The sequence below is a fragment of the Grammomys surdaster genome, unplaced genomic scaffold (genome assembly GCF_004785775.1).
Source record: "Grammomys surdaster isolate TR1022 unplaced genomic scaffold, NIH_TR_1.0 165, whole genome shotgun sequence".
Classification (NCBI taxonomy): domain Eukaryota; kingdom Metazoa; phylum Chordata; class Mammalia; order Rodentia; family Muridae; genus Grammomys; species Grammomys surdaster.
The window spans coordinates 1,354,992-1,367,962 of NW_021604613.1; the positions used below are offsets into that span (position 1 = coordinate 1,354,992).

Consider the following 12,971-nt stretch of genomic DNA (forward strand, 5'->3'; position numbering starts at 1 on the left):
TTTTATATGAGAAATATTTAGTGACTGGTGAAATTTACTGACTGAATAATGCCATCAACAGACAGAAGTACTATGCAGGAAAATGGCCAATTCTTGTAGGGTAGTTTATAGAGGCATTTTAATCCAAAAACATGGCTATTCTGGCAAGAGATCACATCCAAAGACCTTCTAGATCTATGTGATCCTGCTGGAATTCAGACATGCCCTGGATTACAATATGATCTGTCTGGAATACAGACATGCTGTTAATACATACCTTTAATCCCAAACAATGAAGGTACAGACATAAAAGGAAGCAGGCGTGTTTGAAAGATATGTCTAATTGAGGAGCAGACAAAGTGATGAATCAGAGAACTATTTGACAGACTGAGTCAGAGACAGTATATACAATAAAAGAGAGCAGCACAGAGAGACAGAAAGAGGCAGTTTTACTGGAACAATTTTGCAGAGACAGCTTTAGGCAGTTGAAGATAGAACAAGCCAGAGATTGAGAAGAAGACAGAAGATTAGAAGAGATTGTCAGAGTTAGTTTGAGGCTAAGCAGAGCAATTTAGTAAGAAGCTGAGAGAAGCCAGTCAGCTTGGAGAGAAGTTTGGGCCAGAAATGAATTGAACCAGCCAGTGAGAGTTCACAAAGAGCTAAAAAAGGGTGAGTTTATTCAGCAGTAAGCCTCCAAGACACCAATTATACTAGTTAACTGTGTTTTAAATCCACTGAACTCAAAATGGTTCTTAGTAGCTAGACATATTCTCTAGAGTTCATATGAAAGATCAGGATTCCAGCCTTCTCATCACATTTTCTCAACATAAAGCCTACTCCTTCTGTTTCATTTTGCACCTTGAACTAAGTGAATGTTTGAGATGATCACAGTAATCCACCCAGGCTTGAGGTGATAGTGTTAAGTGTGTGAAGAACAGGAAAAGGAATGAGAGATGAACTCACATTTACCTGAACATACATTGGAATTACATGTGTCCTCTGTATAGCAGATTTATTCACCTAACACCATGAGAAGACTTGGGTTTGGATAATCTTTTCCTCAAATGTCAAAATTTTAGTGGTTTACTTACAAACTTCAGTCTTCTGGATAATTAAAATGAGTCACTATGAAACCAAAGTCCTAGCATTCATCTTTTAGTGCATAGAAGACATGTGATCTGTATCAATATTAAAAGAAAGGTAGTCAAAAGCATAATATAGTGCTTCGCTAGTGTCAACACAGGTCATCCACAAAGATCTGATTCTCAAACCACATCCAAGTTTACTAGGTATATTTAAAAGGATAAAACTGGAAGCTATCTCAATAACAAGATGTTCAGGTGATCTTTTATGGAATCCTAAACTATTGCACATATTGCACTGGTCAATATAATGAATTCCCTAACCCCTCAGAGAGAGCGAGAGAGAAAGAGAGAGAGAGAGAGAGAGAGAGAGAGAGAGAGAGAGTGAGTTTTCAGAGTAATGTTACACTGCAGTTTAGTATATATTTCTGACATATTCTTGGCTTTGCATTCTGCTCATATATGAAGAGTATCCAGTGTGTCACTCAGCGTTTTGTCCACTGAAGCAATTCTTTCTTGTGTCTTCCATAGTTGAGCATCTTGCCATATGGTCCATCTAAATTTTCCTACTAATTCTTTCATCTTTGTGTGACCATATGATTAAATTCCAGCCAAATGTAAATAAATTTAAATGTTTTGAAGACATAAAAGATTACATTTAAGAAATGCAGAAGCCCAGCTTTTTTTATCCTTTATCCAGATGCCTAAGAAACTACATGCAATAGCTGAATCACCAGCAACCACTAAGGACTATGAAGTCAAAGACCATACACTAGGAATAAGAAAATGAAGAGAATTAGAGTTTGAGTCCCCAACTATTTTCAATATATCAGCCCTTCACTCTACTTGAGAGCCTCTTTTGAGTAAGAAAACAAAATTCTGTTATACTCTTCTTTGTTGAAACTGTGTTCTAATATATGAAGCCCTCTAAAATAAAACCATTTCAATAGTAGTATGTGTAGAACAATCTATGAATGTAAATATCTTAAGCTATATATATATTCATCCTATGTTTCTCTGGGCCTCCTTTGAAATGATGCTAAGTACTAAGCATCTAATGCTGTTACCTAAGTACTTCTGAGTGTCACACAGCTAATGATTCCTATTTATATTCTTACAACATAAATCACAATTATAGCATCACAAAAATGAAAGACACCACAATATTAAAAATCCTATGTGTACTTTTTCTGTTCTTAGATAGTAGCTGGCTTGGGACCAAATAACACTGTAGAGTTGCAACATGAATATTGAAAATTTATAGTCCATGAGCCAGAATAGGACCTTAGACATATTGAATTTGGCTTATGCGATACTTTTTGAAAAATGCTAATTTGGAAAGTTTAAAGTGGGCATGTACGTGACTTCAATTTTCTACAAGTCCCATCAAACTCTGCTAACACACAAAGCTATTTTATCACTGTTTATATTACATGCCTGGCTTCTGAAAGCACTGCAGTTCACAGTACATGTCTGCTTCTGCACCTTCTCTTTCTATCACTCATGTGGTATTGAATAAAATGATTCATAACAAAGATCATTTCCTAACATTAAGTATGCCTAGTGCTAATAACAAAAATGTATATATCTCCCTAGATGTTGCAGTTTGATTTGAAAATAAATTTTTACTGTAAATAGTCTAGCATTTTTCTTTTACAAAAAAACAAATCTGGGACATTCCAAAGCCTCCCTACACAATACACAGCAGAGGGGGAGAGAGGTCTTGAAAAGCTGTTTTTATTATCTTGGCTCTGATTCTATGGCTACATTATACTTTCAACTCAAGTTAGTCTAACTCCCATTCTCTTTCTTTTTAGTTACTAACAATCTTTTAAAATCCAAATCAATTGTTAAACTTTATTTTGTATTTTGTCCAGAAATGTCTAAATCTTTACTTACTCTGTCTTAGCATACATATGTCCTCCCATCAGGCCGACCTTTGCTTGTTTCCTATTCCATAGTCAAAAAGAAAAGTGTGTCCTATACTAACAAAAGGGAAAGGCTAAGCTTATACATACATACTTACGTACAGTTCTGCAACACATATTAAGTGGAATACAAAGGAAATACCATAACACATGCTACTTATAGCAGTGATTTGAAAATTGTGTATTCTTGATATATAGGCCTTATACTTTTCTTTATAATATAGAGTATTTCCCACATTGACTCTTTCTCAAGTTCAAAAATTACATAGAATGACTAGATTCTAACAGGGTAATTGAAGTATAAGAAGTGTCCATACGGTATCAGGGCGCACCCAGGTATGCATGGAAGTGTAAGTTAAGTGGCTCTGCATACTCTAGATTACTGAGTCGTCAATATTTTCCTTACTCAGACACACAGGTTCCGACTATTAATTTTCATTACATCTTTTTGAATTACTATTGATACCGTCTGAAATTTGCTTTCATGGTAAAATAGTCTTTGGTTTGGGTTTGAGTTTCTCTGCTATTTAATAACACTAAGGAAAAAGAGGTTGCCCAAAGGCAGGACTTTCTGAACTAAACCTTCTATTCTTAATGTGTGTAAATTAATATTAGAGAACAGTAAACCTTTTATTTTTCAGTAAGACCTACAGAATAAATACAGTGACTTAGATGAGAGTTTAACACATGGCCTACCCTTTAAGATTTTTGAACATCTTACATCTTTCATTTACACACATATTCGATTACTTTTGTAATTTATAAAAGTTAAGTGCATAATTTTAATATAAATTGAGAATGAAGTCTATGGACATTTTAGAGTTGTTCTTCTGGTATGGAAGGGAAGTAGGTAGATTCATTGATACTCAGACATTTTCCTTCTATCCTAATGCAACTGTCTATTCTCCTCTTTCTTAACTTCTTTGTTCTCCCATTTGCAAACAACACAGACTTTTCATGGAATTTTGAGGAAATGCAAGTTTCACCCTTCATAAATTCCCTCACTTTTTGAAACATAGAAACAGGTCTTAAAAGTTTCAAGATTTTAGAAAAGTGCCCCCTCTATGGGACTACTGACAGACTTGAATTTTATCTCCAGAATTGTATAGGATTTCTAGAAATTACAATTGCTAAACACAGTTTCTACATATTTTTAGAGAAAAAATTCAGAAAGTCAGGAAACATATTTATACAGATGGCTGGATATACACATGAGAAAGACAGTAACAGACATGATTAACACATTGCTAAGTTTTGAAAGCTTGAGTTTGATGCTAACAGTGACTAAAATCTATGCTGGTCTCTTACAATGAGAATGTGTCTATTCCTGACACTTCAACCTTCAAAAATTAAGGTTAATATCAATGAAGCCCATTTTAATTTTTTTTTTTTTAGTTTTATTCTCTAGTAGCCATGCTATTTTGCTTAACAATATGACCCAGAACTAACATATGTAAATTACATAGGGGAAACAAAACAAAACAGTAACCAAGCAAGATATGTGTTAAAAGAAAGGAAAATAGAAAGAACAGGGAGGGGGGAGGGGAGAGAAGGAAGGAAGGAAGGAGGAAGGAAAGAAGGAAGGACCTAAGGGAAAAGTCCTTCTCAATACTTTATTCCAAGTAAGATTTTATATATATATATATGGCATGCTGATTTCCTGCCTTGAGCCATCCACCCAGGAACCACACTGTCCTGATAATCAAGTCAGTAGGGTGGGAAAGTAACTCAGTTTAAGAAATCTGGTTTCTATCAGCGTCTGTCATGGAGAAATAAACTTGACTCCGTCTCAGTAAGCAAACATGATTTTAAGATGAGAGAGGAAAACGTTAGGGGGTGGAGAGGAGGATAAGGCTTTGGGAAGTAAAGAATGAAGAGCAAAGACAAAGGAAATTCCGAACTCTCGGAGTTGCAGCAGAGGTTTTTCTAAACAAAGACTTCCATGAAGCTGCTGGAGTTTGCACAGGAAAGACTCCACCCTGCCCAGCTTCTGCAGCAGCCTTTCCCTGCTTGGAAAGTGCCAGCCCACACAACAGACCTCTAACTAAAAGTGCCTCCGGGGCTCAGTTTTAAGCACTCTTCTTTTCTTTTAAAAGTCCCACTCTTAAATTCGAGCAAAAAGACTGATCAGATCCTGGCTCTTACAGGATCTCAGAAGCCCACTGTTTGCCAGGACACTCACAGAAGCTCCGGATTTGCAGATGTGCCTAGTCTCCAGAGCCAAGCTACAAATCCTACAGCCCCCTTCTCAAACTTCAAACCAGAGTCTTCTCTTCAAGCTCTTCCTGAAGCTTAACATTCCATCTAGTTCCCAAACCAAGCTATAAACACCGTAAGCAAAGCAAAAGGCAAACTCACCATTCTCTTGTTCCTGGGCTTTTATTGAGACACAGTACCCTAATAAAACAGAAAGAATGAGGAGAGGTCTTGCTACCACCCAGTTTGCCATCATGTCTAAATATGAGACATGTGGGTCCTCCTGGGATCGAAGAGTAGATACTAAGGTCACTGTAGCACCATGAATTCCGATGGGGGCTCTTTTTCAGCACCAGTCCCCGGGCTGCCTCAGTCTGTTTCAGCACCAGCTCCGGCACAGTCTGCGAAAACTTTTTTCAAGCGATGCAGCTTTAAATAGGAAGAATGCTGCCTCCACTTCTTTTCCTGCCCCTTTCAGCTTGTTCAGGCTCATAACCATCCAGTGTCTGCCAAGCAACCGTCTGATTGATGGTAAACAACCAAATCAGAGCGAGCGCCTCTGCGACTTGGATTTTCAGTACTTCTTGTAGATTTTTAGCGCCGAGGCAGCTTCTCAACAAAGACAAACTTTTATTTCTCCTTCTGTTTAAGTGTGCGTGTGTTTTCTTTTCTTTCTTCTTAAAAAAAAAAAAAAAGCCTATTAGAAGGAGTCTGCTCCTCCCTCCCTAACCCTTCCCCCAGACACACACCCACTGACTTTTCCAGAGACACTAAAAAAGCTTTAGGGAGGATTACAGCTTTTAATGGATTTTTTTTTTCTTTTGCATTTAGATAATTCAGAATTTTCTTCGCCACTTAAGCCTTTAAAAGTCACTTTTTTAACCCTTTCTTTTGACAGCAGAGGAAGAATTCTTGTCCCAATTTTCATTCTGCTCCCTTTCCCATGCTTTGAGAGGATTCTGGAAGAAAAGAGACAGAGTACTGCCAATGCAAAATGAACTTGAGATACTTTGTATTGAGTTATTTCCACATCTCTTAAGGAGGCATATCTACAGATTCTCCTGAATACAGAGCACTTTATTGTGAAAAAAATCCACTAAGCTTGTGGACTGAGGAGTGCACACTGCTTTAGGTCTCAGATTTAGGGTGGATTCCAACATCAGATCTGCCACTCACCAATTTTGTGAATGTGTACATAGTCTTTATCTGTCCAATTTTCTTGCTGGAAAGGGGGCTTTGGCCTGACCAGTGTGCAGGATCTGGTGACACTAAACTGAGTAATATGCTATTAACTAGATTCCAAATTGCAAAGAGCTACATAAAAGTGGATGGTGCTGTTATTAACCTCACAGCAGCTTTCCAGGGAGCATGGCAATCTCAGACGCACATTTCTGTTAAGAGCAAGTCATTAACTTTGTGCCTCACTCAAGCTTGGCAAGATTCAAACGCCCTGTGGTTATGTTTGATACTGTGAGTTCCTGAGGATCACACATGTATGACCCAACTGCTCATAGTTGCTCAGCACTGAACAGGTACTCTGAGATACAGTGAATATTGGAGGAGTGTGGCATACTAGAAACAAAGGCAATATCTATCACCTTTAAGGAACATATATATGCAAATGCTGAAAAAATACATCTATATGAAACAAAAAATACAAACAAGATATACAACTATGTGTAGAATGAATTAAACCCAAGATAAATACAAAGAAAAAGAACAGTCTAAAATTAGAATATGTATATGAGGCTTCATTTACTATTTAATTTCTTTAATAAAAGAAAGCCAAGAGCCTTTAACTTGAGAGGTGGAACTAGACTCTGGAGAAGTTCCAAGAACAACTTTCTAGTCCTGCACCATTGAGATTAACTTGTCACCAAGACCTGTCTTTGCCTAGTGAATTCTTTCACCAACATACTGATATTCCTATGGCTGTCTTGCTCACACTTAATGGGCTAAATAAGGATCAAAAATCTAATTTCTTCTAAATTTTTGAACAACAGCTGAAAAAACCTACAATGTAAAAGATCTTGTTAATCCATCATCAAAGGAACTTTGTTTTGCAACAGATGGAAATCACATCAGAAAGCAACAATAAATTAAAATGCAGAATTGTGTAGCCCAGTCTCAATGGATTCTCAAGTTGTTAACTTTTGAACCTAAGGCTCAGAGATCATTGAGGAAGAGAAAGTAGAAAGTTTGTAAGAGCAAAGGAATCATAACAATGTCAGAAGCTAAATGCATAAAATTTCACCACCGTACCTTCCTCACCATGAGCTGAACAAGAACTGCAACAACAGACATGCCAAACTGGAAAGAGGAAGGACCAGGAGGCTTCAACCGGATATGGAGACGTATAGGCAACTAGAGAATGCTGAGCATGGAAGAAATAGTCTTCCCCAAAGAGGAGTACACCACTTTCAGTACTAAATGGTCAGCCCTGAAAATATACATGCAGGTAACATGATATAGAGCAGGTTATATCCATATACTCTGCTAAGAATGGCAGAAGTGGGTTTCATGAGGACAGCCCTTTTGCCACCTGTATAGATACTGCAACAGCAAAGCTTAATCATTGCCTCCTCCTCAACCAGCCATGCTTCCCTCTCTTGATACAAAATGACCTTTGTAGACATTCCATACAATACTGTATTTATCTGTATCTTAAACCACATTGAAAGCTCCTAGATGACAAGGACTTCTGCTGCTTATTTATGACAAGTAGTTGTTTGTTGAATGCATGGTGTTTAATAAAGAATCAAACTGGTAGTTTAGGACAAAGAGAGAAATTACAGTCAGTATAAATAAAGATACACACAATCAACTGCAGATTTCTAGAAAAATGATAGAAATATCTCTAACATACAAGAAAGATAAATAGGTAACTGACCAGAAAAAGAACACAACATGGCATAGATATGCCTATACATAAGAATTCTTTGAAAGAGCAACATGTGAGTTTGAAGAGAGAAATACTACTTTATTAATATATTCTTTTTGCATACCTGAAATTATATATTTTTAATTGGATATTTTATTTATCTACACTTCAAATGTTATCCCCTTACTCAGTTTGCCCTCTGAAAACCCTCTATCTCATTCCCCCTTACCCTACTTCAGTGAGGGTGCTCCCCCACCCACCCACTCACCCACTCCAGTATCACTGCCCTAACATTCCTCTACATGGGGGCATCAAGCTTTCACAGGACCAAGAGGCTCCCCTCCCATTTATGCCAGATAAGACCCTTCAGCTCCTTGAGTCCTTCCCCTAACTCCTCTTTTGGAGTCCCTGTACTCACTCTGATGGTTGGCTGCAAGCATTCACATCTGTATTGGTCAGGATCTAGCACAGCCTCTGAAGGAGGCAGCTGTATCAAGCTCTTGTCAGCAAGCACTTCTTAGCATCAGCAATAGTGTCTGGATTTGGTGTCTACATGTGGTATGGATCCCCAGGTGGGGGAGTGTCTAGATGGCCTTTGCTTCAGTCTCTGCTCCCCTCTTTGTCCCTGTATTTCCTTTAGACAGGAGCAATTCTTGGTTAACATTTTGGAGATGGGTAGGTGGCCCCACCCCTCAACCAGGGAGCCATACCTAATCTCTGGATACAGTCTCATCATGGGTATTTCAGCTAATATTGTCCCCATTGGTCCTGGGAGCCTCTTGCTTTCCAGGGACTGTCTGGTTGCTACCCCCAGTTCCCCATTCCCCATTGCTACACACCTCTATTCAATTATCTGACCCTCTGTACATTTCCATCTCTTCCCATATCTGATTCTGTCCCCCTTTTCCCCCTCCCCTTCGTCTCTTCCTCCAAAGTCACTCCCACCCTCTACTCCCTTGATTATTTTCCCCCTTCTAAGTGGGACTGAAGCATCCACTCTGTGCTCACCCTTCCTCTTGAACTTCATGTGGTCTGTAAGTTATATCATGGGTATTCTATCAATGAGTACATACCATGTGTGTTCTTTTGTGTCTAAGTTACCTCACTCAGGATGACATTTTCTAGATCCATCCATTTGCCTGTGAATTTAGTAAAGTCATTGTTTTTAGTAGCTGAGTAGTACTTCATTGTGTAAATATACCACATCTTCTGTATCTATTCCTCTGTTGAAGGACATCTGGGTTGTTTCTAGCTTCTGGATATTAAAAATAAGGCTGATATAAACATAGTGGAGCATGTTTCCTTATTACATGTTGGAGCATCTTCTGGGTATATGCCCAGGAGTGTTATAGCTGGGTTCTCAGGTAGTGCTATGTCCAGTTTTCTCAGGAACTGCCAGACTAATTTCCAAAGTGGTTGTACCAGCTTATAATCCCATCAACAATGGAGAAATGTTCCTCCTTCTCCACATCCTTGCCAGCATCTGCTGTTACCTGAGTTGTTTTTTTGTTTCTGAGATTTTGATCTTAGCCATTCTTACTGGTGTGAGGTGAAATCTCAGGGTCGTTTTGATTTGCGTTTTCCTGATTACTAAGGATCTTTAACATTGCTTTAGGTGACTCTTAGTTTCCACAGTTTGAATTCCAGTTTCCTCAGTTGAGAATACTCTGTTTTGCTCTGTTCTCCATTTTTCTTTAAATTTAAATGCACTTTATTTTTAGACAACCCACATGAAATGTTTTTTTTTCTTAAAAACAAAACAAACAAAAAATAATGCCTCCACTTCAAATAAATCATAGTCAAAGTAAAAGCTGAAGATGACATCAGTCCCATTTGTTCTAAGTCCTGGTAAGCAGCAGCCAATTACAGTGACAGGTGATAGATCCAGTTTAAATGTTTTTCCATCTCTAAGCTATCCTTAAAGAAAATCATGAATGTAGTCACACCGTATCCACGGTAGTACAAGAAAGCAATCATACTATCTGGATTCAAGTTTTCACCAATAAAAAACTGGTAGTTATTCAAATTAGCAAGGATGTCTTTAATTTGCTCTGAAGCTCCAGTCATAAAAAGCTTTAGTCTTTCTGGTTTCTGTTCTTCAAGTTTACCTTTAAGTGATTTTACGTAGTGTTTGATGTACTTTTTGTAGGCCTCTTTTGTGAAACTGATTTCTTGTAGGTGATGGTTCACGAAAATGTCAACACCAGAGAATACTGTGCTTTCAGTACCTTCGCCCTCCAGACATTCAGCAGAGGTATTTCCATAAACGAGCGAGTGCGAGTCATCAATGGCACCCTTTGTTCTGCTGACCATCTTGCCCTACACCTCCAGGCACAGCCCACCGCATCTCCCAGGTCTTATAAATGTCAGAGAACAGCTCATCATGGCTGGTGAGGTACCAGCAGATGACCATGGTGACTGATGGGGACAGCATCACTAGCCTGACACCATTGCACAAGCTCAGTGAAGCCAGAGCTCTGCTCAGGGGAAGAGGGGAGAAGTCAGAAAAAAATGAAAAGCTGTTCCCCATTTTTAAATTTTTTTTAAATTTTTACTTCATTTCTTGTTTTTCCATTTTCTTCATTTTTTATTGGATATTTTATTTACAATACAGATGTCATCCCATTTCCCCTCCCTAGAACCCCCTATTCCACCCTCCCTCCTCCTTTATGCTTTTATACTATTTTGATTACATGCATGTAATAAGGTCAGTTCTACGTTGAGGGTCTAGCAATACAATAGACACAAATAGTCAAGGACCAAGATATACAATAAAAACAAATAGTCAAAGAAAAAATAAGGCATTAAACCCAATTACATGAACACTCCTGTGATCACTGTTTCTAAGGGCTTATCAGGATGACCAAAGTATCTGAGCCTACTTCCCTGTCCTAGCCCAAGACCATTTTCATGTCTGAAGCCTACTTCCTTGTTCTAGCCTAAAATTTAGATTCCTGTCTGAAATTACTTCTTTGTACTAGCCTAAGATTTAGATTCCTACCTGATATTATTTCTTTGTTCTAGCCTAATGTCAGATACCTGCCTGAAGTCTACTTCCTTGTCCTTGGCCCATGTCATATCCTTGCCAAGCAGCCCCAAAGGCTCTCTGCCACTCCCCCTTTTTTATTTCATGAACAAGACTGAGCCTATCTTAGGTCATTATGACAAAAATGACTTCCTTACCCATCATGAAATATGCATTATCAAAAGAAATACATTTATATCTTAGGTTGGTAAAGCTCTGTACAGAATCTTACCCATCCTTGGCTTGCCAGCCTGTTAATTTAGTAACTCTGTCTGGGGGTCTGTTTTTTCTTTCAAGCCGTGTACTTGGCTGCCAACATGTTGATGTTGGTAGAAATGCTTTAACACAATGGGCAAGAATAAAAGTATTCCCAGGACAAAATGGACTAGCATGATCAAGGTATATATGCCGTTTTTTGAAGCTTGACCAAAATAGAAATGCTGACCTCAGGCCATGGGTAATTTTATCTGCAGTATCTACTGCATCAGTGCTCAGCAGAGCAGCATTCTTGAAATTCGTAAGCACCCTGTGTATCATTAAAATGTCCTGAGAGGTGCTATAATTATGCCAAATACACTGCACATGTCATTAAACGTCTTCCTAATTATAATGACTACCACTGTAAATTGTAGAACTAACATGAATCCAATGGTATTTGGCATGACACTCAAGATGGCTCGCTACCCTTAAATTCTGAACCTCCTTCCAGTAATTTGAATAGGATGCAGAGCAGTTGAGAATTCTCTGATTAGCTCTGTTCCCCATTTTTAATAGGGTTCTTTGGTTCTCTAGAGTCTAACTTCTTGAGTTCTTTGTATATATTGGATATTAGCCCTCTATCCAATGTAGGATTGGTAAAGATCTTTTCCCAATCTATCGGTTGACTTTTTGTCCTATTGGCAGTGTCCTTTACCTTATTTGCAATTTTATGAGGTCCCACTTGTCTATTGTTGATCTTAGAGCATAAGCCATTGATGTTCAGGAAATTTTCCCCTTATGCCCATGTGTTTAAGGCTTTTCCCTACTTTCTCTTCTATTAGATTCAATGTGTCTGGTTTTATGTGGAGGTCCTTTAACCACTTGGAATTGAGCTTTGTACAAGGAGATAAGAATGGGTCAATTTGCATTCTTCTACACTTTGACTGCCAATTGAACCAGCACAATTTGTTGAAAATGCTGTCTTTTTTCCACTGGATGGTTTTAGTTCCTTTGTCAAAGGTCAAGTGACCATAGGTGTGTGAGATCATTTCTGGGTCTTCAATTCTATTCCAATGATGTACCTGCCTGTCACTGTATCAGTACCACACAGTTTTTATCACTATTGTTCTGTAGTACAGCTTGAGGTCAGGGATGGTGATTCCCCCAGATGTTCTTTTATTGTTGAAAATAATTTTCACAATCCTAGGATTTTGTTATTCCAAATAAACTTAAGAATTGCTGTTTCTAACTCTATGAAGAATTGATATGAAATTTTATGGGAATTGCATTGAATCTGTAGATGGCTTTCGGCAAGATGGCCATTTTTGCTATGTTAATCTTGCCAATCTGTGAGCGTGGGAGATCTTTCCATCTTCTGAGGTCTTCTTTGATTTCTTTCTTCAGAGACTTGAAGGTCCTGTAGTAGAGATCTTTTATTTGTTTGGTTAGGGTCACACCAAGATATTTTATATTATTTGTGACCACTGTGAAGGGTATCATTTCTCTAATTTCTTTCCCAACCTGTTTATCCTCTGAGTATAGGAAGGCTACTGAATTGTTAGAGTTAATTTTATAATCAGACACTTTGATGAAGTTGTTTATCAGGTTTAGGTGTTCTCTGGTGGAATTTTATGGGTCACGTAAGTGTACTATCATATCATTTGCAAATACTGATATTTTGA

At 38.1% G+C, this 12,971-nt stretch overlaps 1 protein-coding gene and 1 pseudogene across 1 annotated transcript in view; both read right to left on the minus strand.

Annotated features, from left to right (window-relative positions):
• Col5a2 (collagen type V alpha 2 chain) overlaps nucleotides 1–5,830 on the minus strand; it is a 129,662-nt gene extending 123,832 nt beyond the window's left edge. Inside the window, exon 1 of the mRNA XM_028765636.1 lies at nucleotides 5,348–5,830. Coding sequence (XP_028621469.1) covers nucleotides 5,348–5,441 — 94 coding nt within the window. The 5' untranslated portion in view covers nucleotides 5,442–5,830. The remainder of the gene's footprint in view (nucleotides 1–5,347) is intronic.
• A 4,099-nt stretch (nucleotides 5,831–9,929) lies between these two features.
• Nucleotides 9,930–10,482, minus strand: LOC114619772 (annotated as a pseudogene).
• Between the last annotated feature and the right edge of the window lie 2,489 nt (nucleotides 10,483–12,971).